Source organism: Elgaria multicarinata, chromosome 13, assembly GCF_023053635.1.
Source record: "Elgaria multicarinata webbii isolate HBS135686 ecotype San Diego chromosome 13, rElgMul1.1.pri, whole genome shotgun sequence".
Classification (NCBI taxonomy): Eukaryota; Metazoa; Chordata; class Lepidosauria; order Squamata; family Anguidae; genus Elgaria; species Elgaria multicarinata.
In genome coordinates this window covers 16,463,466-16,489,188 of record NC_086183.1, presented here as the reverse complement: position 1 = coordinate 16,489,188, position 25,723 = coordinate 16,463,466, and the positions used below count along the sequence as shown (strand labels likewise).

At 48.7% G+C, this 25,723-nt stretch overlaps 2 protein-coding genes across 5 annotated transcripts in view; one reads left to right on the top strand and one right to left on the bottom strand.

Annotated features, from left to right (window-relative positions):
• The window catches only part of PABPC4 (poly(A) binding protein cytoplasmic 4), a 563,337-nt gene that overhangs the window by 442,828 nt on the left and 94,786 nt on the right, over positions 1-25,723 (top strand). The gene's annotated exons all lie outside the window — the stretch shown is intronic.
• AZIN2 (antizyme inhibitor 2) lies at positions 1,539-23,358 on the bottom strand. 4 transcript variants are annotated; one of them, XM_063139954.1, is made up of 11 exons: positions 23,224-23,358; positions 22,749-22,866; positions 17,762-17,934; positions 14,923-15,096; positions 11,685-11,857; positions 8,582-8,716; positions 7,953-8,118; positions 5,686-5,848; positions 3,009-3,121; positions 2,390-2,604; positions 1,539-1,873 (listed from the first exon to the last, which is right to left on the bottom strand). In XM_063139954.1, exons 3-11 carry the CDS (start codon positions 17,858-17,860, stop codon positions 1,729-1,731), a joined length of 1,383 nt encoding a protein of 460 aa, XP_062996024.1. In that variant the 5' UTR covers positions 17,861-17,934; positions 22,749-22,866; positions 23,224-23,358; the 3' UTR covers positions 1,539-1,728. The 4 variants fall into 4 exon arrangements, with proteins under 4 accessions (XP_062996024.1, XP_062996023.1, XP_062996025.1 ...); XM_063139953.1 differs by lacking the exon at positions 23,224-23,358 and adding an exon at positions 23,048-23,158; XM_063139955.1 differs by lacking the exons at positions 3,009-3,121; positions 5,686-5,848; positions 23,224-23,358 and adding an exon at positions 23,048-23,158.

Here is a 25,723-nt window from a genome sequence, read left to right as displayed (position 1 = left end):
TAAACTGCGATGTTGTACTGCTATGCAAGGTGCCAGACCCATTTTGGGGATTGGGTTCACCCCTTCGGATACTTCTTTAGAGTCCTGGATGGTTCTGACTAAAACCCAGAATGTATTCACAGCTCCACCGAAACCAGAGCCACTGGGCTCCACTGACAGAGGTACAAAATAGTGATTGGTAGTAACACAAGATGGGGACAAACTCCATGACTTTAAAACCTAAGAATGGAAGAAGAGCCATGGAGGGACAAAGGCCCAGCTAAGCCAGTAGGCTGCTTGACACAGCCGCTAAACGGATGCCTCCAGGAAGCCCCCAAAGAGGGCGCGAAAGGAAGAGCCCCTGTCATGGACACTGTGTGTAGCCACCGTCCCCAACCTGGCGCCCCCCCAGATGAGTTGGACTTCGACTGCCCCAATGCCGCCTCCTTGGATTTGTCTGATCTCCACTTAAAGGTCTTGAGCCCGTTGTCTTTGCCACCTCTTGTGGCAGGGAGTTCCGCAAGTTATACAACACATCCTTCAGAAGGGGCTGCGCTACTGTGGGAGCAACTGCTGGGGTCCAGCACCAGAGTTGGTGGAGGGATTATTGATCTTCTCCCGCGGCCTGTTTCTCTTGTTTTGTAAGGGAGCGGTTGTGGGGCCTCTGAGTGATCATTGGCCATTGCCTCTTTTAGGCTTCAGCAAGCTGTGTTGCGCTCTGGGTCACATTGGGACAGTAAGACTGAGCTGCCAACATTTTGACAAGCCATGAGGCTGCGACTTTCATGGCAGCCAGAGGTATAGTCATTAGGAGATAACAGAGTTCTGTGAAAAGCTCTGCCTACTGACTTCTGCACATGAGACTGTCCTTAATGGCACAGGAGCAAACCAAGCAAGGGGTGGGGGGTTCTGTTCAGTTGGCCGCCTTACTGCAAAGAGATCTGAACAACTTACGCCCCACAAGCAGAAACCTAGCAGGTGAGGATTTTCTCATTACTCCAACTGTAAGCTGAGGAAAGCTTCACCTGCTGAATTTCTGTCTGTCATGCCATCTTTAAAGCAGGGGTGCAGAACTTCAGGCCAAGGGCCAAATCCAGCCCTCGGGGTCTCTGCAGAAAGCCACGCCCCCTTGCCTTCTCTAAGGCTGAGTTACTAGCAGTAACAGTTTTATGCTAAAATGCGCTGGTGTTTTTTGCCCCTCCTGCTTTGGCCTTTGGCCCCACCCCTTTGGCCCCACCCCTTTGGCCCCACCCACCACCGAAATTTTTGTTGTTTATTCGTTCAGTCGCTTCCGACTCTTCGTGACTTCATGGACCAGCCCACGCCAGAGCTTTCTGTCGGCTGTCACCACCCCTAGCTCCCCCAAGGTCAAGTCTGTCACCTTGACCCACTGGAATATGGGCCCTGAAATCTTCTCAGGAATTGAGTTCAGCCGCTTGGGCCTCATGATGCAATGAGGCTTTCTTAGCTGACCTTCCTGTTCGTCCCTCCTGTGGCCGGACCAAGGTCACCAGTTCAAGACTCAGTTACTCACACACAAAATACAAAAGACCCCAGAATTAGGAGGAACAGGATTTATGTTGCATACTTAAAAACCACACAGCAATGGGGGGAAAGAAAGACACCAGCTCCTACTCTAGGGCAGAAAGTGTGGGAGGCTGGCAGGCAGTTGGGAGAGAGAGAGAGAGAAGGTGTGGCAGGACTCTGTTGGGAGGAGGGTTTGCCCCTGTGGCAAATAACTGGCATGGCTTACATGATGCTTGCTGGAGCGAAGACGGGGGCAACGCACAGGGTGTCTGTGATCTCCCAGCCACAGGACAGAGGAGCGCATGTGCTCTCCCGGTCTTCCTCCTCGGGGTGCAGCAGTTTCCCCTTCAGGAACTGGACGGCTTCCCTGTAACAAGTCCAAAGGAAAACGAAAAGAATCGATCCCTGCTCAGTTTCGGAAACCGGCAGGAGGCAACAGGTGGCCATCTGACCAATGGACAATTCCCAGTTAGCTTCCACTCATTCCCTGCTCTTAAAAAGTCACTGCCCAGCACACAAGCAGAAACCATTGGGGTGCAAACTACATTCTTTTGCATTAACTCCCCACCCCCAGCAAGAACAAGAGCTTCTAGTCTACAGCACCTTAAGAATGTTCAAAGTGCTTCACACCCATTATCGCAACATTCAGCATTATTATCCTCCTGTTTCGGAGAGAGCTGGCCTAAATCCATCTAGTATGTTCATGGCAGAGGCAAGTTTTGAACCAGGAACCTCCACTCGGCTACTCTCTCTTTCAGAGCTGGCTGGATTCCACTTCCTAGGATACGACGGGGGGCCCTTCCTGAATCAAAGCCCTCCCCTGCCTTCAGATCAGACTCCCACTCCCCCTTTCCTTGCAAGGGGTTCTGGGAAATTCTCTCACCAGGCCATTCTAGACATAGCGTAGTGGATTTGGGCTTGCTGGGCTCCACTGAGAGAAGAGCAAGCTGGCACGGTGTGGGCCCCCATGTTCTCGAAGATCAGCCAGTCCCCCACATGCAATTCAGGGAGCTCCAGCCCATCTGCAATCCGGTCCAGCCCATCCCCGGTAGGTCCCCAAAAGCTGCTGTTGTGCACGGGGAGATCTGGAGAGGGTTTCTGTACGGAGAGAAGGGGAGAAAACAGCTCTAAGCAGCTAGATGGATTATCCGAGACTCTCCATCGCCATGAAGACTATAAACGTCCCTTTTTAAAAAGAAACCTGACATTCTCGTATCTGCTACGATACTGCCCATTTCGTATGCTTGCACAGAACTACAGAAAAATACACAGCCCAATATCAACGCAATGTCTAAAAAGCATCATAGCTGGAAGGCAACCAACATTTACTGGAAGAAGTTCCTAAATGGCAAGCCCCCGCTGCCACCCCCCAGATCAGTCCATGGGTTTTTGACACAGCTCGGGGAAGCGCCCCAGGGAGTTGCCCCAGTGGACCTCCTGCTAGGAATGGGGGAACAGTGCACGTGAGTGCACCTGGGTCCTGGTTGCACAAGTCGCCTTACCTTATGCAGGATGGGGTTGGGGCAAGCGTTGTTGAAGATGACCGAGCTGAAGGAGCTGTAAACGCCATCGTTAATATGGTAGATGAAACTCTTCTTGCCACCAGGGTCTTCTTCTGGGAGAGGCAGAGGAAATGCAGCAGAGGCCAAGTCAGGCATGCGGAAGGGTGTGTATGAATGAATGCCAGAAGCCAAGTTCCTCCTGTGCATGGTGAAGGGCCCATTCTCCCTAGACTCAGGGTAGCCCCCTGATCTCTGCACATGGTGCTATTCTGACTACATGCATCTTCAGAGCTTACAGCCAGCCCCCAAAGTTGGCACAGTTGGGCAGTTGTTGGGGCTTATGTCAATTAAAGGGCCTGCCAACTGATAGGCAGCACCACCATCTTGGCAATGGGTCCAGCTGAGCTGGAGGCATCAAGCTCTGTCTGCAGCTGTCCAGGCCCTGTATCAACAGAAAGCCATCCTGCAGGGTCCCAAGTGATGGTGCTGGAGATGCCCCATTTCTTCCTACCTCTCACAAGCTATGCATCTTCTTAAGAATATGACAAGAGTCCAGCTGGATCAGACCAAAGGCCCACGTAGTCCAGCTTTCTGTACCCACAATGGCCAACCAGACACCCCAATGGGAAGTGCAAAAACAGGACACAAGCACAAGAGCACCCCCTCCATGCTGTAATGGAACCCCACCCACCCCTGTTCCCCAGCATACAGTCTGTGAATCTGGAGGTAATATGTAGTCATAATGACTAGTAGCCATTGATTCTCCATGAATTCGTCCAACCCCCTTTTAAAGCCGTCCAAGTTGGTGGCCAACACTACATCTTGTGGCAGCAAATTCCATACTTAAACTATTCACTGTGTGAAGAAGTACATGCTTTTATCTGTCTTGAATAACCCACCATTTAGCTTCATTGAATGTGACCCCAGATTCTAGCATCATGGGATAGGGAGAAAACCGTCTCCCCCATCTTCTTTCTCCACACCATGCCTACATTCATACACCTCTATTGTCTCCCCTTTTTCTAAGCTAAACACCGTATTTCTTCGATTGTAAGACGCCATCGATTGTAAGACGCACACTAATTTCAGTACAACCAACAGGAAAAAAAACCCTAAGACACACCCGCGATTCTAAGACGCACCCCATTTTTAGAGATGTTTATATGGGGAAAAAGTGCATCTTAGAATCGAAGAAATAGGGTAGTCCAAATGTTGCAACGTATCCTCATATGAAGGTTCCTCCAGCCTCTTTTTTTTACAACTTTTCTAGCTCCACAGTATTCTTTTAGAGGTGCACCTGGTCATTAAAGGTACCCCATCTCAAGCCAGGTTGCCCAAGGATCCCCCCAACCTAGAACTGACCTTGGCTTAGATATTAAATTAGACCTGCCTGACTTGGAATCCACAAGCCTTTTTTCATTAACATCTTTATTTTAACTTTTACAATTAAGCCATGAAATTGTCAAAAACTAATTTAAAAGGAGGCTTTATGCCTATGTACTAATGTAAATGCTGCCTGCAAAAAGAGGCTGTGGCTACTCAGTGAGAAAGGAGGGGTGCTCCACACATGGTCAGAGGCTTCACTACTTCCACAGGGTTAAGTCCCTGCCCCTGAAAAGAGCTCCTGAGTGGGCTATCCCCTCACTCCAGTTACACTCACAACTGCTGAGAACAGCACTCAGATGGTGAGGGGGGAAAGCCGCTGTCATGTTCCTCAAGACCTCCCACCTTCTTGGGAGATAATAACGAGGTCTGCTAAGTAATCTACGAAGCTTTATTCAAGCAATAAGCATCCCTTCCCACCTGAAGGGAGTCTAAACTCTAGGGACTTTTTTCTAGGTAAAACTATGTAACCTAGGGTGACCATATGAAAAGGAAGACAGGGCTCCTGTATCTTTAACAGTTGTATTGAAGAGGGAAGTTCAGCAAGTGTCTTTTGTATATATGGGGAACCTGGTGAAATTCCCTCTTCATCACAACAGTTAAAGCTGCAGGTGCCCTGCCCTCTTTTAAATCTGGTCACTCTAGTATAGCTCCTGCAGCTTTAACTGTTGTGATGAAGAGGGAATTTCACCAGGTTCTCCATATATACAAATGACACCTGCTGAAATTCCCTTTTCTATGCAACTGTTAAAGATACAGGAGCCCTGTCCTCCTTTTCATAGGGTCACCCTATGTAAACTAAGAGAGACAATTGTCTTTTCAAGAAGAATGGAAAGTCCTTTCCCAAAACATGCTAATTTCAGAGAGACTGGTTGTGATGCAGCGTCTGATGAGATGCCAGCTGGGCTGACTTTTTCTCATTTTCTTTTAGTGCCGCCTATTTTAGTCTGCGGCATACTCTAGGATCGGCTAACCTCTCTGTGCCCTCCTTTTCAGAAGAAGACTAGCTTCCCACTGACTGTGTGTTGTTTACCTTTGAGGAGATAAGCTCTGGAGGAGGTTCATTCCCAGCTGGTGAAGAGCCCATGAGAGCTGCCTCCTCTACAGGTATAATCTGGCATGTTTCTGGTGCCGTCTCCTCTACTGCAGAGTCTGATTCTGATTGATCACCTGAAACATTTTCCCCCAACCCAAGGGGAGCAGAGCTAGACATGACAGCCGCCTCCTGTCACGACTGTCTTGTGCACCTTGCAGGGTCCATGTGGAAATTCTCCCATTAACTGACCAAACCTACCATCGGAGCCCGGTTGATCCAGGGGAACCTCCTTCTTGGCAACAATGTTGACCGCTAAGGTAAAGGCCGAGTCCACATAGTAGCGCCCGAGTTCAGCAATGATCTCCACCCCACAGCCTTCTGGGAAATACAGGTCCAAGGCAGAGTTGACCACAGCTGCTGTCTGAATGGTTCAGAGTGGAGGGGATGGGGTGGGGTGGAAAAGAATCCAGGCCTCACTGTTACAAACATGCAGAACGGAAGTCCTCGACAGAACGGCACAAGCTGCCTGCAAAAAGAGGCAATGGGAAGCCAGACCCACAGTTCCATGAATGGTGTTTTGAGGGTCTGTAGCAGGAACAGGTCAGGTGGGGGGTGGGCAGGTCAGGCTTGCCAGGTGGGGTCAAAGCGGCAGGGTCTTGCTATATACTGTTTTACTCTGTACAGCACCATGTACACTGATGGTGCTATATAAATAAATAATAATAATAATAATAATAATAGCTCCCCCGCCTACATCTCCTGCAAGGATGCGGCTTGCCTTGACCCCTGCCAACTATTTATTCTAATTTTTTTTAAAAACAAAAACATTTCCACAACTACCAATGATGACATATCATTAGTAATTTGGCCCAGGGTTTTCTCTTTTGCCCTTGGGAACCCCAAATCAAAGACCGCACGCTCCCTTTCCCGCCTCAGGTAGTAGCTACTGCCATATCCTCTGTAACTTTCCCTCTACCTTGCAATTGAAATGATTTCTTATTTGTTTATAGTATTTCTATACCGCTCAATATTTTAAAAAGATTCCAGAGCAGTGAACATAGGTATAAACAGTAAAACAAAAGAAGATTAAAAAAGCAAATTAAAATTGTTCAATTTAAAATAAAGGACCAGGAAAAATGGTGGCTGGTCATTTAGGGGAAGCTTCTCAAAACCGTTGTTTTCAGGAGGTGCAGGAAGCAGCCTTGTGTTAGGTGCCTGCCTGACTTCCAGGGGCAGGGAGTTCCACAGAGAAGGAGCCACTACACTAAAGGCTCTCCTCCTGGTGGATTCCAGTTGGGCCATAGGTCCATATGGAACCACCAGGAGCATGCCTTCAAATGACTTCAGTGATCAGGAAGCTTAGTTAGGGAGAAGGTGCTCTGTCAGGTATCCTGGTCCCAAGTTGGTTGCAAATAAGATTTCTTCTTTCATTTGGACACATCTATTTAGTGTGTGAATTCTTTTGAGTTCACAATGACAAAAATGTGGCTGTGTCACACGCACCAAGAATGTGCCCACACAGAAACCAGGACTTCTTTTTCTCGGTATAAGATTCCATAATGAGCCTCAGTGAAACACCCAGCGTTAGGATGGGTGAAATTATGGCAGCCGCGAAGGTGGAGGGGAGCCTTGCACACTGCGGGGGCAGTGGTGGCGTTGGTGGCCTGTACAGAGGTGCAATGCCCATGTTCCCCTCCCCAACAGGCTCTCAGCTGTGGCCACCCAGAGAGAAAATCCAGGCCCTCCACAACAGTGTTCTCAATGACAGCACTTAACTTTTCTCCGCAGGAATAAATGGCACTATTCACTTCTATGGAAGGAAATAAAGGGCTATACTGATAGCTGCCTTTGTAGGGGAGGCAAATGTGGCCCAGTGAACCAAGGGCCAGGGATGAGGGTAAACTTTATCCCTGGCGGCCTGAAACCTTGGACAGCCACTGCCAGTCAGTGTCAGCAATACTGGGCAAGATGGACCAAGGGTCTAACTGAGTGCTGGTGAGGTTGCTGCAGCAGGAAGGAACCACAGCTCAGTGCTAGAGCACTCTCTTAGCACAGAGAAGGTCCCATGTTCTCCAAGGCATCTCCAGTAAGGCTCGTAAAACTCCTGCCTATATCTGTGGAGAGCCATGGCTGCTGCCAGTCAGTGTTGGCAATACAGGGCTGGATGGACCTAGGGTCTGACTTAGTATAATGCAGATGGCTGGAAGCCCCACTTCAGGAGTCCCCCCCTCCAAGGTCCTTTCAACCACCAAGAACAGAGCCTTGTACTTGCATAACCTGGATTTTCATCCTTGGTGCCCCTCTGATGGTTCAAGGCCTTGTATTCATCCTCATGCTAGTCATTCTATGCTTATGAGTAGTGTGACCCGGCCACAGCCCACCTGCTGGCTGTCAGGACTCAACAAGAGTTTGAACCCAGGCCTCGCATGTGCAAACCCATCATTGCCCCCAAACAGCTACAGGGCTGCTTTCTCACTGACCCACTGTCTGATCTAAAAGAGGGAACCAAGCAGCAGGACGCATACCTCTTCGAAGCGCCCTCTGGACTCATCGGGACCAGGAAAAACCCCTCCAATGTCCAGGAGATGCATCTTGTAGCCCAGCTCTGCACCCATTTCAAAGACCAGGCGAGCATCTGCTATGGACTGAGTGAAGATCCGAGGGTCGGTACAGCTGCTTCCAATGTGGAAGCTGGAAAAGAAGGCAGCTGAGTTGTTTTTTAGGAGTGTTACTCAATTAAACCTTGGGGTGGACCACCTACCCATTGCTCTGGGGGCTCTCATTTGTCCCTCATAACCCGGCTGTTCATGGAGGCTGTCAGTGACTAAGTCCTAGTGTTGCGTATGCCCATGTTGCTGTCTCTCTAATTCCATCCAACTACAGGAAGTAGCTGCAGCTCAGGGGTAGAGCCCTGCCGTGCATGCACAAGGTCGCAGTTTAAATCCCCGGCATCTCCAGGTAGGGCTGGAAAACTCCTGCCAGAAAGCCAGGAGAGCCATGGCTGCTGCCAGTCAGTGTTGACAATTCTGGGCTAGATGGCCCAGGGTCCGACTCTGTATACGGCAGCTTCCTGAGCTCAACCTCAGCATCCTCCTTGATAGAGCACCATCTTCCTTACCTCTCCTAAATGAGCACAAGAAATCCCACAGCCTACCTGATGCCAACAACCTCAACATTAATTTCTTTTGCAGTCTCAAGTAGATGCCGGCAGGTTTTAAGGCTGGCGCCAAATTTCATGCTCAGACGGGTGGAGGACCTGGAGTCATCGGTAGCCAGGCACACAATCATTCTGTGGAAAATGAATCATAGAAGAGTAGCGTTGGAAGGGGCCTAGAAGGCCATCGAGTCCAACCTCCTGCTCAGTGCAGGAATCCACCTGAAAGCATCCCTGACAAATGGTTGTGCAGCTGTCCTTGAAGGCCTCTAGTGTGGGAGATCCCACCAACTCTAGGTCATTGGTTCCATTGTCATATTGCTCTAACAGTCAGGGAGCTTTTCCTGATGTCCAGCCAGAATCTGGCTTCCTGTAACTTGAGCCCATTATTCTATGTCCTGCACTCTGGGAGGATTGAGAAGAGATCCTGGCCCTCCTCTGTGTGACAACCTTTCAAGTATTTGAAGAGTGCTATCATGTCTCCCCTCAGTCTTCTCTTCTCCAGGCTAAACATGCCCAGTTCTTTCAGTCTCTCTTCATAGGGCTTTGTTTCCAGACCCCTAATCATCCTCGTTGCCCTCCTCTGAACACGCTCCAGCTTGTCTGCATCCTTCTTGAAGTGTGGTGCCCAGAACTGGATACAATACTCAAGATGAGTCCTAACCAGTGCCGAATAGAGGGGAACCAGTACCTCATGCGATTTGGAAGCTATACTTCTATTAATGCAGCCCAAAACAACATTTGCTTTTTTTTGCAGCCACATCACACTGTTCGCTCATATTCAGTTTGTGACGTACAACAATTCCAATATCCTTCTCTCTTGCTGACCCAAGTTGTTTTCAGCCCAGCCTATCAAGATCACTTTGAAGTTTTTTTCTGTCTTCCAGGGTATTAGCTATCCCACTCAATTTTGTGTCATCTGCAAATTTGATCAGCATTCCCTGCACCTCCTCATCCAAATCCTCCCCCCAATTTGAGAAGGTACAATTGATAAGCACTCTTTGAGTCTGATTCTGTAGCCAACTGTGGATCCATCTAATAGTTGTTCCATCTAGCCCACTTTTAGCAAGGTACTTTGTCAAAAGCTTTGCTGAAATCAAGATATATTATGTCCACAGCATTCCCACAGTCCACAAGGGAGGCTACCCAATCAAAGAATGAGATCAAGTTAGTCTGTCAGGATTTGTTCTTGACAAATCCATGCTGGCTTCTAGTAATAACTGCATTATTTTCAAGGTGCTTACAGACTGACTTCTTTATAATCTGTTCCAAAAATTTCCCAGGGATGGATGTCAGACTAACTGGTCTGTAGTTCCTAGGTTCCTCCTTTTTGCCCCTTTTGAAGATAGGGACAATGTTAGCCCTCCTCCAGTCATCCGGCACCTCACCCATCTTCCATGATTTTGCAAAGATAATAGACAGTGGTTCTGAGAGTTCTTCCGCCGGCTCCTTTATTACTCTAGGATACAGTTCATTCGGCCTTGGAGATTTGAACTCATTCAAAGAAATTAGGTGTTCCTTGACCATTTGTTTATGAATCTCAAACTGCAATCCTGGCCCTTCGGCTTGGGGAAGAGCGGGGGAGAGTTTTAGCACCAGCTCTGCACCAGGCACTGTGCATAAGGTAGGCACAGAGAAATGCCATTGTCTATGAAAACATTTTAAAAGCAATGCTGTTGCTGTATTTTGTTATCACTGTAACAAAACTATGCTGTTGGGGGAGGGAACCCTCCAATTCTGCTCCCACGATGAGTTATACAAATTGATCATACCTTCTATTTTCCTGGTTGTTGCTGTCATTCCCCGTTTCCATGAGCCAGATTGTCAACATATTTGTATTTTGGGAGAAAGATGTGGGCTACACAAGTAGGAGAGTCACATGGCACAGCTCCTTTTAGACTGTGCCATTCCATGCTGCTAGGAAGGGGGAACCACATGGTGCCTACAGTCCAAACATTTAAACTGGTGTGGCAGAGGAATTAGCTCCATTTATATTGTATTTTATATTAGGGTTTTATACTGTTGTTTTATACTTTGAATGTTTTTAATTTTTGTGAACCGCCCAGAGAGCTCTGGCTATTGGGTGGTATAGAAATGTAATAAATAAATAAATAAATAAATAAATTTCTTCCCACCTTTGTAATGTGAAGTGACAGGTGTGCACACCATCAAATTGAAGGTGAGCTCATGCATCTGTCTTGCCCCTCCCTCCATGCATCGGGGGCGTCAAGGCCGCACCCTGGCCTCACTCAGGCAGAGAAGAGGTCCAAGGAGGGAGAAGATAAGGGCCCCAGGAGGCAACCGCCAAACCAGGGACACCGAGCCGACTATGAAACTTCCATTTCTCGTCTTAGCGGTTGTAACTCCGCTCCTCTCTTTGGACTAGCAGGACTCTTCCCTGAACTCCCAGCAGCCCACAATGACCTTTCCTCCTCCCATCCTGCCGAACACCGGAGGCATTCCTGCCCCGCTGGAGTGCACAACCCCTTAGACTTCCAAGCAGGTGGGGTCTGAGTCGGATCTCATTCTGCCAGGCTCATAAGGGCGGGAAAGCTGAGTTTGTTAGGTCCTAGGCACCAGTTGCTCAGTACTGTGCACCGCTGGCTCCCGCTACAAAGTCACAGGACCATTATGCACCCCCCACCCCCACCCCCATGAGCTCCACCTTGGGCAAAAACAGGCTTATTTGAACAGCATGCAGTGAGCCCACTGCTAGAGTGTCCCTGGCACTCGCGTAATGTCATGCCTAAATGCGCCTTCTCCAATATAGTGTCCTCCAGATGTTGTGGCCTTCAACTCTCATCACCCCCAGCCAGCATGCTGGGAGTTGTAGTCCAAAACATCTGGTGCTCTAGCCTGTCAAGTCGAAGGACTCCAGCCAAGCCTTCCCCTTGAGCGCCATGCTTGTTCTTTACAACCAACCGTGACAGCTAGAACCACTTCCACGAACCGAAAAGCAGAACTTTTCTGGATTCCAGCAAATGCCCTGGGACCCTGGTGGTCATCATGTTTAAGATTCCCCACCTTTTCTTGCTGCCAAGGCTCTTCTGTGGAGTGCAACCTACCCACACATCCACACACCGCACGGATGCTGCATTCCTACCTGGCAGACGGGTGGCTGCGTGCTGCCTTCTCGAGCTCCACTTCATTGTCAAAGGTCATCAGCTGCACCCCTTGGCTAGCTGCGTATCTGATCAGGGAGTTCTGCTTGCAAGGGCTGGTGCAGATGATCCGGTCTGGCGGGACTCCAATGCTCTTCACCGTTGCCATCTCTGCCTGAAGTGCCAGAACAAACGTCATTGGGAGGACTTGGCTGTGGCTGGGCTCAAACCGGGCACCTGACAAGGTCATGCACCGACTTCCTAGTCCCTGTACCACCAGGAGGAGCACTGGTGGGAGGAGGGAACTGCAGGCATTCCAAACCAGAAAAAAGGCACCACGGAACCCAGGGCCGGTGCCAGACTATTTTGCACCCTAGGCAAGGTGAGCTACTTTCACACAGCCCACCAAAAAAAAAAAAGCCAACTTTGATTTTTAAGAACATATGTTTCCTGGGGGGGGGGGGGGGAAGAAACACAAAACTTCAAACTGCTAAATTTATTTTAATGTGCAAGAAATATGCCAATTATAGTCATGCCAATTATAGCAAACAAACTGGAAAGGAACGTTGATGGGTCTAAAATGCATTATTTAATAGGAATGTCATCTCCAAATCATCCCCCCAACTCACACATGCGCATGCACACACACACTCAGCATCACTCACTCCAAACAAACACATGCATGAACACATGCATTAAACTCAAAACCCCATGCACCACATTCACCCATACATTCTCTCTCTCTCTTCTGAGCGCGTTCTGGAAGTCCGAACATGGAGCCGCCCCACCCCCACCACAGCGTCTCTGGCTTCGCTTTGGCTGGGCGGGCACGGGGCACAATCTCGCATGCCCAGGCCCAGCTGAATCCTCGGACCGGACTGGCTCACAGCCAACGCGCGTGAGTGCTGTGCTGTGCCCGGCGCCCCTCTTAGCTTGGCGCTCTAGGCGGCCACCTGAGTGGCCTCTATGGTAGCACCGGCCCTGACGGAACCTCCAGGTGAGCCCTTGCTGCTGCCTATGGCTACAAGGCCTGATGCGCTCACAGAGGGACTCAGCTGCCCTGCCCTTCTCTCCTGCGCTTACGGGGTCTGTTGCCTGCAGGTTGTTGCCTCTGCAACTGGACAGGTCCCCTTAGAAACTGTGTCTCTATCTCTGGCTTTTTGTCCGGGCTACAGCCTGTCTGGTCAGTTGCTGGGATTCTCCCCTTCCAGCACCTGCGATGAAGATGGATGTATATGGTGCTATATAAATAAATAATAATAATAATAAAGAGACGCTGTGGTGGGCTTTTCACCCACAGTGTGAGCTGGGCTTCCTCCTAGCCATTGGCATGACAGACCTACATCATCTTCCCCCTCTATGCCCCCCATACTTCAGGCGGGGGGTTCACTTCTTTATTTTTTGAGGTGTCACGTGCACGTTATCTTTTTATTCATACTGACCCTGCACTTATAAATAAATAAATAAATAAATAAATGAAGCATTTTAGAAATAGTTGCAAAACTCTTCAGTTCGGGACACCTGGGTGCTAGCCATTCAGCACCCTCCTACAGCCACCTTTTGCTGCAAACTAAAGAGAACTGGTTGCGGTTGGTTTCCCTAGGGTGACCCTATGAAAAGGAGGACAGGGCTCTTGTAGCTTTAATAGTTGCATAGAAAAGGGAATTTCAGCAGGTGTCCTTTGTATATATGGAGAACCTGGTGAAATTCCCTCTTCATCACAACAGTTAAAGCTGCAGGAGCTATGCTAGAGTGACCAGATTTAAAAGAGGGCAGGGCACCTGCAGCTTTAACTGTTGTGATGAAGAGGAAATTTCACCAGGTTCCCCATAGATACAAATGACAACTTCTGAAATTCCCTTTTCAATACAACTGTTAAAGATACAGGAGCCCTGTCCTCATTTTCATATGGTCACCCTAGCTTTCCTCCCTCTGCCCCATCTTTTAACAGAGCTGAACTCTGGATAGGAAAGGATAGGTGTGATCTCAACATGTTCTGGGCATTGCCAAGCTATTCCCACTGCTCTGTGGAGGATATGCTTTGCACTAAGAGCATGCAACTTTATGCTTAGTATTTAGGGTGACCATATGAAAAGGAGGACAGGGCTCCTGTATCTTTAACAGTTGTATTCTAAAGGGAATTTCAGCAGGTGTTATTTGTATATATGGAGAACCTGGTGAAATTTCCTCTTCACCACAACAGTTAAAGCTGCAGGTGCCCTGCCCTCTTTTAAATCTGGTCACAGTATAGCTGCAGTATAGCTCCTGCAGCTTTAACTGTTAAGATGAAGAGGAAATTTCACCAGGTGCGACATGCATACAAATGACACCTGCTGAAATTCCCTTTTCTATGCAACTGTTAAAGATACAGGAGCCCTGTCCTCCTTTTCATAGGGTCACCCTATTAGTATTGAAGGCCTGACTTTGCCCCTGGAAAGTGAATCTCTTTGCAGTGGCTGCTGTGTTGTGCCTTGCAAAGAGATCAGAGGCGAGGAGTTCTATGCTCCGACCAGTACATAAACCTCCTCCCTGTGATGCCACTTGGATATTACCAGTGCATGTTAATCCAATGTTAATGCCATCAGCGACAGTTTGTATCTGGGGTGGGACACCTCACAGGGCCTGTTGGGTTTCTGCAGCTGGCTGGCAGCTTCTTCTGCTGGTCCCGCCTCCTCGGCCACTGAGGAGAAAGCTAGAATCTCCAGTCAGCAGCGGACCAGAGAGAAGATCTTTCCTGATTAGCACTGAAACAGGCTGAGCACTTAAAGTGACAGAACACAACAGTAGGGTGACCCTATGAAAAGGAGGACAGGGCTCCTGTATCTTTAACAGTTGTATTGAAAAGGAAATTTCAGCAGGTGTTATTTGTATCTATGGGGAACCTGGTGAAATTTCCTCTTCATCACAACAGTTAAAGCTGCAGGTGCCCTGCCCTCGTTTAAATCTGGTCACTCCAGTAAAGACACAGGAGCTCTGTTCTCCTTTTCATATGGTCACCCTACACGACAGAGAAAGAGTATTTCTCGAGAAATAGGAATGATTGCAGTTCAATATGTCTGTTTCCTTTCCATCCTTGGATGGGTTCCTTGCTGTGAACAACATTTTTTGTACTGGTAGGATAATGCCACAGTTCACCAGATCCCACCAGGGCTACATATGCTCTTTGCTGAATAAAAAAACGCCTCAATCCAGCTTCTCCTCTGAGGGAGCTGAGTATCCCAGTTTTTACGGTGTTCCTACCTTGTTGACACAGCCAAAACCAGCTCCCAGACCTGCCAGCATCTGAAGCACTCCCTTGCTGTGGTTACACTTCAGGGCGTAGAAAGGCTTGATGCGCGGCAAGGCCTTGAGGAGGCGGAAGTGTTTCTTCACCACGTCGTCGAGATCCGCCACAAAAAAGGGCTCTCGGTTACCCTGGAGAGGAGGGACAGTTGGAAATTCTGTCTCTCGGCCAACACATCCAAACTATTTATTGATGCATCTTACACTCAGCCGTTCAGAGGTCTCTCTCACTTGAGGGGGCTCACCATCACAGCAGTTCCCTACTGCTGGGGCACCGTGCACTCCCTTGGCCTGGAGAGACCCAGGTTCAAATACCCCTCCCCTGGTCACAGAGCTTACTGGGTGAAATTGGGCCAGTCTCAGCCTTACCAACCTCACACGGTTGTTGTGAAGATAAATGGGAAAATCTCATGGTAACCACTCTATATTTCTGGGAAGGCAAAAGGATAGGATGTACTCAAACTTCTGCACCTTAGTTACTCAAATTCTGCAATGACAAAAGCTGAATTCGAAGACCTGTGTAGGTTATGTGCACCTGCATAATGGCTACTCGTATTCTGTATAGTTTATCCTGCTTCTGCAACTTATGGGGAGGAGCAAAGGGTTATTTAAGTATTTTATTTTAAAAGATTGATAAACCACCTTTTAGGAAACCCTCCCAGGGCAGCATTACGAAGGGCCCTGGAGCGACCTCCTTGACCTGGCTACTGAAAACCTTGTCCACCCATTCCTCACGCTTCCAAGGTCTCATAGGGATTTGCACACACACTATCAAGCACAACTTCATAAACAGAAAGGTTAGAAACTTGGCCACTGTTGTTTTTAAATGAAATCTGGAATTCTCATGGATTTGGATTCAGTACCCAATACTACATTCTGTGCTTTTTCTGCACTTCTGTAGAACACAGAACAGCCTGTGCTACATTTCTAAAGTGAGAGGCATGGAGGCTCAAGCCTGCCTAAGGCTGTATCTTCTGACCTAAATGCTCTTTTAAGAACTTAAGTGCCATGCTGGATCAGACCGAGGGTCCATCTAGTCCAGCACTCTGTTCACACAGTGGCCAACCAGCTGTCGACTTGAGCTTCTCCCTAAACTCAAGTTGATTGATCTGCTCACGGGTAAGCCAGTCAAAGGTTGCACCCCTATTTTCCATGAAGGGGAAAGGCTTCAGCAAACCAAGCAAAACTCCTTGCACTTGATTCTTCATCTACTTCAGTGGTTCTCAACCTTCCTAATGCCGCGACCCTTTAATACAGTTCCTCATGTTGTGGTGACCCCCCCAACCATAAAATTATTTTCGTTGCGTATCTGCATGTGGGCAGACCCTCCTGGAGACGGATAGAGGAGCGGTGTCTCGGTTCCTAAGACCATCGGAAATATGTGTTTTCCGATGGTCTTAGGCGACCCCTGTGAAAGGGTCGTTCGACCCCCAAAGGGGTCGCGACTCACAGGTTGAGAACCGCTGATCTACTTGGAACATAGGTCATAATGCATCAGAGGCAGCGGGCCCCTGAGCACCAGTTGCTGAGTAGCAGTGCCTTCTTGTCCTGCTTGTGGGCTGCCCATATGCATCTGCCTGGCCCTGGCCACTGTGTGAAGCAAGGTTCTAGACTAGGCAGAACCTGGCTCTGATTCACCAGGGCTCTTCCTGTAACATGGAGACCTGTAAGGGATGCACCCCTATTTCAACCCAGTCTTTCTTGCTGCTTTTACCACCTACTGGCAAGGATCCAGAAGACTTCAGGTGCTTCCAAACAAGATGTTTTCTGTGGAATAGCCACACTTTGGATGCTTCCAGACAGGTGGCTCCTAATGCCGCAATCAAAAGGCCTCATGCAGCTATTCATCTTCTCTTTCTTAATGGGTTTTCTGTAGTACGAGAAAAAACAACGGAAGAAGCAGTAGAAAAGCATGGCAGGGTTATGAGTAGAGGACATTGCCACCTGGACCCTCCATAACATTCTGTGTTTGAGGCAGGGCGATGGCACAAGTAAAGCCGCAGCTGGAAGGACCCACAGTTCACTCACTTTTTACAGGCCAGTGACATGACATTAGGTGTTTCCAGATGAGGCTTTATCATGCCTTTGCCCTGCCTCATTCACTTAATTTTATGAGGGGTCCAACATCATGATCTTCAGTTTGTAACCCTCCCATGTTTTCCCTCTGCTTCTTCCATCTTTTTTCTTACCAGAAAAAAATCTGTTAAAGAAGAAAAGAGCTCTCCATCTGGAAGCACCTGTTGTCATCCAATCATTGGCCTTCAGTATTTTTCCCTTGCTTCTTCCATCTTTTTTCAGGCTGCGGAAACATCTTCAATATTGACTTTCTAGCCAGTGCCATTTCAGCCTCATATTACAAACTTATCTTTCAATTTGAGCCTTTGGTCCTATTATACATTCACAATTAAACACAAAAGCATTTTAACACCTTTTTTTTAATGTAATTAAAAGGTATACTTCCATTCTAGTCTTTTCAGCCAGTGCCATTTTATCAGCACGTTTATTTTTCTGGGTTTTTAAATGCATGTAAACTAGCACTGAGAATTAAAAATCATTTTCTGTGCACATTTGTAAAATTTAATTTTAAACACTGATAGGGGGGGAAAGGATTCAAAATGGTGCGTCCATTGAACTGTCTCTTCCCTGACAGCATGGCCATGACGTCACTCTGCCCACTGGTGTAGATGCAAGACAGGCGAATATACACCCACACCCACCCACCCCGCAGCCTCCCGGCCTCTGGCTCTCCCCAAAGTGTGGGCAGCCAGTGGCCGCTCTCTCTCTCTCTGCCTCTTACCGTCTGGGCAACCTCGAGGAGAAGGTTCTCCAGAAGATCCCTGGTGGTGAAGCCCTCCTCCACCATCATGATGTCCGATTCATCCAAGTACCTGGTCATTGTTACCGTCGAAGGAGGACGGTGCCTCTGAAGCCTCTGTCAGCAGGGGGTGTAGTTTTTAAGTATGCAACACACTGCGGAGGAAGAGAAGAACAGTGAAGGCAGCTGGCTCCTTCTCAGTCCCATGAAAGATGTTTAGAAGCAGCATCAGCTGCCCTCTTGTGGCCGCCCTGTTGTTTTCCGAGTCCTCCTTCGCCACCTGCCAGGACAGCCAGAAATGTCTTTCCTCTCCCAGGACACTGCACTTTTCATGAGCCCTGGATCCTTAAGAGTTGCTTTGCCTAAACGTTGATGATTTAGGCTCTTCTCCTCCTCCTGGCCTTTTTCCCATTGTGGAAGTAAAGCCAGTGGTGTTGAGGAGGCAGGCCTCACAGGGCCAAAGCTTTTTGATTAGTGTGGCCAATGACATCGTCTGCCCCCAAACTCCCCACCTCCCGTCAGACTTCCTTGCTCCCTCTCAGCTTAGCTGCAAGCCTCACAGTAGCTAGGGGAGCACGAGGGATTTTCCCAGAAACTAGGGTGACCATATGAAAAGGAAGACAGGGCTCCTGTATCTTTAACAGTTGCATTGAAAAGGAAATTTCAGCAGGTGTCATTTGTATATATGGAGAACCTGGTGAAATTCCCTCTTCATCACAACAGTTAAAGCTGCAGGGGCCCTGCCCTCTTTTAATCTGGTCGCTCTAGTATAGCTCCTGCAGCTTTAACTGTTGTGATGAAGAGGGGATTTCACCAGGTTCCCCATATATACAAATGACACCTGCTGAAATTCCCTTTTCTATGCGACTGTTAAAGATACAGGAGCCCTGTCCTCCTTTTCATATGGTCACCCTACAGAAACAATATGTTGTTGTGAAGTGAGCTAACCCACGTACACATATATCACTCGGAAAGAGAGAGAGTGCGCAACACAGCTACCTGCATTTTCTGAGCTCTCCTTGGGGGTCTGGCTATGGGGACTATCATGATGAGGGCTTGCACTTCACATTACTGAGTAAAACTAAGAAAACACTAGGCAGAGATTTGCATTTTCGTTTGGACTCTGCAAATCTATAGACTACCATAGCTGCGGCCTTCTGGTGTGAGAAAAATCAAGGCTTGAACTTGAAACCTTAGCCATACAATTGCCCTCCCTGCTCATCCACTGTGGCACCCTCTTTAGCTTGCTGCAGGTATGCACATCCCACCATCTGTTTAAGGACTTCCCCAATTATTTTTAAAAAGCCTACATTTGTTGTTGTCATTACTCTTGTTCTTTTCTTTTCTTTCCATGTGCATCTATGTACGTAGCTGTTTACAGAATACACATAAGTAAAAACTAGGGTGACCCTATGAAAAGGAAGACAGGGTTCCTGTATCTTTAACAGTTGTATTGCAAAGGGAATTTCAGCAGGTGTCATTTGTACACATGCAGCACCTGGTAAAATTCCCTCTTCATCACAACCATTAAAGCTTCAGGAGTCCTGCCCTGTTTTGTCTCTGGTCACTCTACAAAAGAGGGCAGGGCTCCTGCAGCTTTAACTATTGTGATGAAGAGGGAATTTCACCAGGTGCCAATTGATCAGAATAATGGCCCTTATCACATTATCTCCAATCTTTTTGAAAGCGGGATGAGTGTCATAACTGTGGGAAGGGCCCTGGAGGTTGACAACATCATGTAAAGGACTCACAAACTTCCATGAGCAGCCAATCTTATATCCACTTACCTGGGAGTAAACCCCACTGAACTCAGTGGGATTTACTTTTGAGTAAATGTGAATAGGATTGTGCTGTAGATGTTGCAGCTCTAGCGGGAACCACATATACTGACTCAACCTCTTTGGAGATAACAGATCAGCCAGTAGCTGGAATGCAGAGGTACAGCATCCATGTGAGTGGCTTTCAGTAAAGGCGGAGGCCCTCAAAGATTGGCAGAGCCAAGGAGTGGAGTGCGTGACTTCTAGAAGCTCCTTGGTTCTATTCCCCAACTGTCCCCACCTCAGACAGGCTTTGCCATTAGCCCAGGTTACAGCTCTGAAGAAAGAATGTCTGCTCAGTCTTACCTGCAGGCCTCTAATGTTAAGAGTGACAAAGACCACTCTTTCCTTGAAACTAGTACCCTCCACCCCATTAATCTGACCCTCCTAACCTGCACAAAATCACTCTTCTGTGATAGAGCAAATGAGGTCCAGTTTCTATGCACTCCAGCTGTTCCTTGTTGCCAGGGACTTATCCCATCTCTGCCTCAAAGTTCACCTTCAGTGGAGACTTGGGGAATGCCCTTGAATTTGTTTTAGTATGGGCATTGTTATTCTTGAAGCACGGACTAAAACAGGGCGTGCAACCTTTTCAGCCCCAAGGCTCAGGATGGGGGGCTATGCATGTGCATCCCAGTGATTCAGATAAAGAATACTCTTTCCTGGCTGCTAGCACTCTCCATTCCATCCCCCAGTGGCCAGCAGGGGGGTATCAGGGAACTCTTTAGGGCTGCAATCAAGCCCTTGGGGACTGGCCACAGGCTGCCCAACCCCTGCACTAGAAAGTCAGAGGGAAGCAGATGTGTCTTATCTCTAGCACACATTCACATGCAGAGTCTGCCCTTGCACATGCTGCCGCCGGTGAGGCTCATTTCGAACAGTTAAGTCTGATATGGTACGGGATAAAGTACATTTTTCTACTTCAGCAGCCTTTTTGCTTTTAAATTATATGGACAGATTCAAGCTGCTGGGTTGATTTTGGGGAGGGGGGGCTGGTGCATTGCTCCCCTCCTTCCAATGCCTACGAAAATGCTAAATGTGTTTGCACGTTGTTTATTCTCACACAGCCTGTTGCACTTCCTTATATGTTTTATAAAAAGGAACCTGCTCAGATTGCTTTACTAGCAACCTTGCTGGACAGGCCGCTGCAGAGTAAAAGGGATGCAGCACCCAGCAGGCAAAGAAGACCTTTCAGCAGTGTGATATGCTTGGGGCTAGCTCAGGCAGGAACCTTTGGCATGAGAACAGGAATGTTGCCAGTATCCACAAGTGTCTCTGTTTCATTTGTAAAGTATTGGATTGGACATGTTTGCATCCACCGGAGTGCCCAGAACAGAGACACACGTCGGAATTGATCATCCAAGTGGTTTCCCCCCCAGAAAAAAATCTGTGAACAGAAAAGTAGATCTCAATGCCTTCTGGTCAAGCAACTTTCCAGGGGAAACCCCCTCACTGGCATGACCAGTTAAGACATTCAAAAGGTTTTCCAGTGATGGCAAACATCAGAGGAGCCGCTGGCAGAGTGAACAGGGTGGCTGGCTGTTGAGTTGGCCTTCAGAGTGGGCCACTAACAGGAAGGAGAGACTGTTCTTCTCAAGAGGTGAGCTGGGGGAAGTTCTTTGTCTGAGAGAGAAATAGATAAAAATCCATGCTGTTCCTGATGCCGAGAGACCATTTTTTTAACCTCCATAAAAGTTTGCTGATTAGAATGCTTGCAGAGCAAAGAAGCAGGGAGTAAGGCTGCTGCACACAGAGCAAGAGGCGGAGGAATATGTGACACAGAACAGCAGGAGATGATAAATGTCCATTTCCTGGCTGAGGGAACTGTTGAACTGTCTGGCAGGGAAGGAATTTAGAGGGGAAAGGTTCTGCAGGAAACCTCCCTGGCCCAGTTCTTTGCTAAACACCTCAGAGACAAGATCAGGCTATTTTACCCGGAATGCATTCATCCACTCCCAAGCAGGCTCCACGACCGCATGAGGGAATCTCCACACTACTCCAACTACCACCAAGCGGAGGTGGAGGGATTCACACAATGAGTACATGGTCACAAACACAATGGGATGACTAACCAGACCAAAGGGTGAAGAGGGTGCTTCTGCATGGATGTTTTTCTAAACAAAAATCATCTGACCTCTCTCCTTTCCACAAAACCACACAAGTTTTTGTGCCCATTTCGGCTCTCTGGTTGCGAGGAGCTTGCAGCTCTTGTCTCTTGATGCATTCTAAAGAAAACGCTCCTGTCGGAAGCTTTTAAACCACACGGTGGTACTCACAGTCAAGGTAGTTAAAGTGAGTTTTCATTACCCACTAAAGGTTTATGGGTAATAGTTTTCCATCAAATATAGGTCGCACTTTGCAACATCTTTCTCTTTCTCTCTCATCAAAGAGATAATGGGGCCTTAAACCCACCTTATTTATTTATTTATTTATTTATATACCACTCCCCATCGAAAAATTTGGAGCGGTGTACAAGGTAAAATAAAAATAAAAACAGAATAAAAACAGTTAAAACAAAATGTAAAAGAAGCAAAAACAGTAATCCAAGGCTGCATGTTAAAGAAAGGCTTCTTGGAATAAAGATGTTTTCAGGAGGCGCCGAAAGGAGTACAAGGTTGGCGCCTGCCTGACCTCCAGAGGCAGGGAATTCCACAGGAGGGGGGCCGCCACGCTGAAGGCTCTTCCCCTGGTGGATTCCAATCGGAGGATGGATCTATGTGGAACCACCAGGAGCAGGCCCTCAGATGACCTCAGTGACTGGGCAGGTTGGTAAGGGAGAAGGCGTTCTCTCAGGTATCCTGGTCCCAAGTTGTTTAGGGCCGAATAGGCAGCCAGTGCAGTTCCCTCAGAAGAGGAGTTACATGCTGGAAAGGGGCAGCTCCAGACAGCAGCCGAGCAGCAGCATTCTGCACTAGCTCCAGCTTCTGGAGCAGCTTCAAGGGCAGCCCCACAAAGAGCGCGTTGCAGTAATCCAATCTTGAGGTGGGGCGGAGGGCGAGAGAGGCAACCATCCCAGGTTAATGGGCGCAGAACACAAAGGTGTTATGATGCCGACGTGGTCTTTCTTAACCCCTCCCTCCCTCTCTCTCTGCCCAGTGCCTTTGATGCGCCCCTCCTCCGCTCCATCCCATTTCCACCGAATGAGGCCTCACCAAGTCCCGAAGCCTTTTCCTCCTTCCCGAGTGGCTAGGTGTAATGCCAGGGGGGCTCTCCGGTGAGCTCTGTTTTGCAACACCCCGAGGCGCAGTTGCTGCTGGGGATCCGTGATCTCTGCAAGGGGGAAGGGGAGGGGGATTGACTTGGTTACCAAGGCGCTCGGCAGACGCACAGGAAACCCCCTGCCCCCGCCCATCCTTTCCCACCGCCACCCCCATCCCGGGACAGCATCTCCCCAGTGAGCCTCCACCCCGCCCGCACGCCCCGATTGGCACCCAGTTCCCCGTCCACCCACCTTAAAAAGCATTTAAACGGATTTTGCCCATGGGTCTCCCAAGAGTAAATATAGGCTTCGGCAGTGGCTCCTCTTCCTCCTCCCCCCCACTCCAAAGCCTACACCATGCAAAGCAGCACCAGCTAATCTTAGACGCGGAAGCAGCGCCGGTGCCTTATATAGAGGCAGCGCCCTACCTCCATCTCTGCTCACAAGGGTAGCCTTGGCAACCGAGCGCAGCAATCCGATTGGCCGAGGGAGATCAAACAAAGCTCACGCGCTCCATCCTCTCCTCTGCCTCCCCTGCCTACTTTCATCTTCGGCGCACAGGTGCAGCGCCAAGCTTCGAGCTAAAGCAGGCAGTCAGATTCCAGAGTCTGGGGCGGGGCGGGGCGGGGAAGGGGTGATCACTTTCGCAGCCACAGACTACTGTAGTGGTGGTACAGTTTTACCCTACCCAGTGCCTGTTTACCCTACCCTGTGCCTGTTTGCATTCTCTTCCCCTCCTTATTGTTTCATTATGATTTTATTAGAATGTAAGCCTATGTGGCAGGGTCTTGCTATTTACTGTTCTACTCTGTACAGCACCATGTACATTGATGGTGCTATATAAATAATAATAATAATAATAATAATAATAATAATAATAATGGTGGTATTGTTTCCCCAACAGGCAAAACTGAACTACAGCAGGGCTAGATACCGAAAACATTTTGCTTCCACCAAGTGGCTGCATTGCAGGAGCCAATAATTGCAGCCCAGCGACATGGCAGGAAGGGAGGCTGAAACTCATATGTTTGTGTGCAGCAGCCACGGTGGGGGAAAACGGCAGCAGGTTCTTTTCTCTGCCCGGTTCCCAGCCTAAGCACTTCCCTTCCTAAAATAGAAGTGCTTAAGAGAAGTTATTTAAAATAAACTCCCCAGCCACGCTAAAAAAGGTCTTGCTGCTGGTGACAAATTTGCAGTTTGGGGGCAGCAAAATTTGCCCACACCTATCACTCCTACTTCACCGACTCCAGCTCCTTTTGCTCACCAGAGGTATGTCTTCAAAAACGATACACCTCCAAAAGCAGTTGCTGCTGGGCAGGGCTCTTTTGTCTTACTCCAAGAGCTGCTGCTTTGGGAAGCCTCTATGAAAAAGGAGAGGCATGGTGCCATTTTGGAGGCACTGGTCCTGCCAAAGGGGGCAAAAAGATGCAGGATCATTCCTGACAGCCTAACTCACAGGGTGGAGACTTGGGGCCCTCCAAATGTTTAGGCTTATAACTCCCACCAGCCAGTCAGCATAGCCAGTGGTGAAGGATGATGGGAGTTGTAGGCCAAAACATCCTGAAAGCCACCAGTCGCCCACCCTGGCCTAACTGAAACAAAGAAGGGCCAGACTAAGGTGTTCCTTGAAATGCACTTTAGCATTTAATGCAAGTGTAGTGTTAAACAGTAATTGCTGCAGTGCCCACAATTGATCAGGGCCACAGTTGAGGGGGGAGTGTCACCCCTGTCACAGTCCAGACCCCCTGTAATTTGCCTTGTGTGGCGGAGAGTGCCCAATGTTCTGGAGTAGGGAGTTTTCAGATTGCAAAGAGGGTGATGCTTCCCTAGGCCTGGATTTGACCTCTGTGACTGTGAGGATGGTTTAATTACAGTAATACTCTCGGAGAAGGGGGGCAGGGGGAAAAAGTTGTATTTTTCAAGGGTTAATCATTCCCTGATTGTTCCCCTGCGGCCTCCCATCCACTTCAAATCCCTTCTTTGTACACACGCGCTGCTGGTCACCCTCTCTACAGGCCCCTCCCTTTTGTCCACTGGGCCTTGCAGCAGTAGCAACACAATGCTTTGCAGGTCTGTATGGACACTTGTAGAGGGCCATGGCACTCGGTGCTTGGTAGTCATGTTTATGAGTTCATTTCCATGTTTTACAGTTCCAGTGTCATTGCACTGATATAATTCATTGGCATGGAGTAGTCAGAATATAGCATAGCTTCCTTCCTTCCTTCCCATGCCCACCATGCTGCCTGGCTGTCTACTGAAATTTGCCTGGGGAAGGGCATAACTCAGTACAGCTGCATTGTCCCGAGTTGATGCATAAGTGTGACATCCCAAGAGTTTTGTCACATCACTGCCAATGCCACAGCTTGTGGCCATGCAGCAGTGCGAAGGCCTTGCCCGACTTCTTGCCTTAGAATTCAGATTGTCGCTCAGCACAGAACAGCTATGCCTTCAAGCGACATCCACAGTGCCTTTCCCGAAGTAATAGGGAGCTTTAGCTACAATATAAACGGGCCAGTTCATATGGTGCATCCACATGGGACAGCAAAATGGCGTCCTGCCCATTGCATTGCTGCTGCATATATTGTAAGTATACTAAAAAGAAAACATCCTTTGTCAACCCGAGCACTGGAAATCATATTCAAATCACTAATTTTCTGGCTGGGGCATTCTGGGAGATGCAGTCCAACACATCTGGAGCGCCCCAGGCTGAGGAAGGCTGGCCCAGGCTCTCTGTTGCTACGCTGAGGACGTCGAGCGGGCGGGCAGCACCTCCGCCCAGCACCCACAAAACGCCCTGCTCAGCCGCCCACCTCGGAAAACTACAACTACTACTACCCCGCCTCGGCCTCCCGTCGGCTACCACACTCCCCCGCCCAAGCCGTCGCTCTCGGCCAAGAGAACGCGCAGGCGCCGCTTCTTTAATCCCTC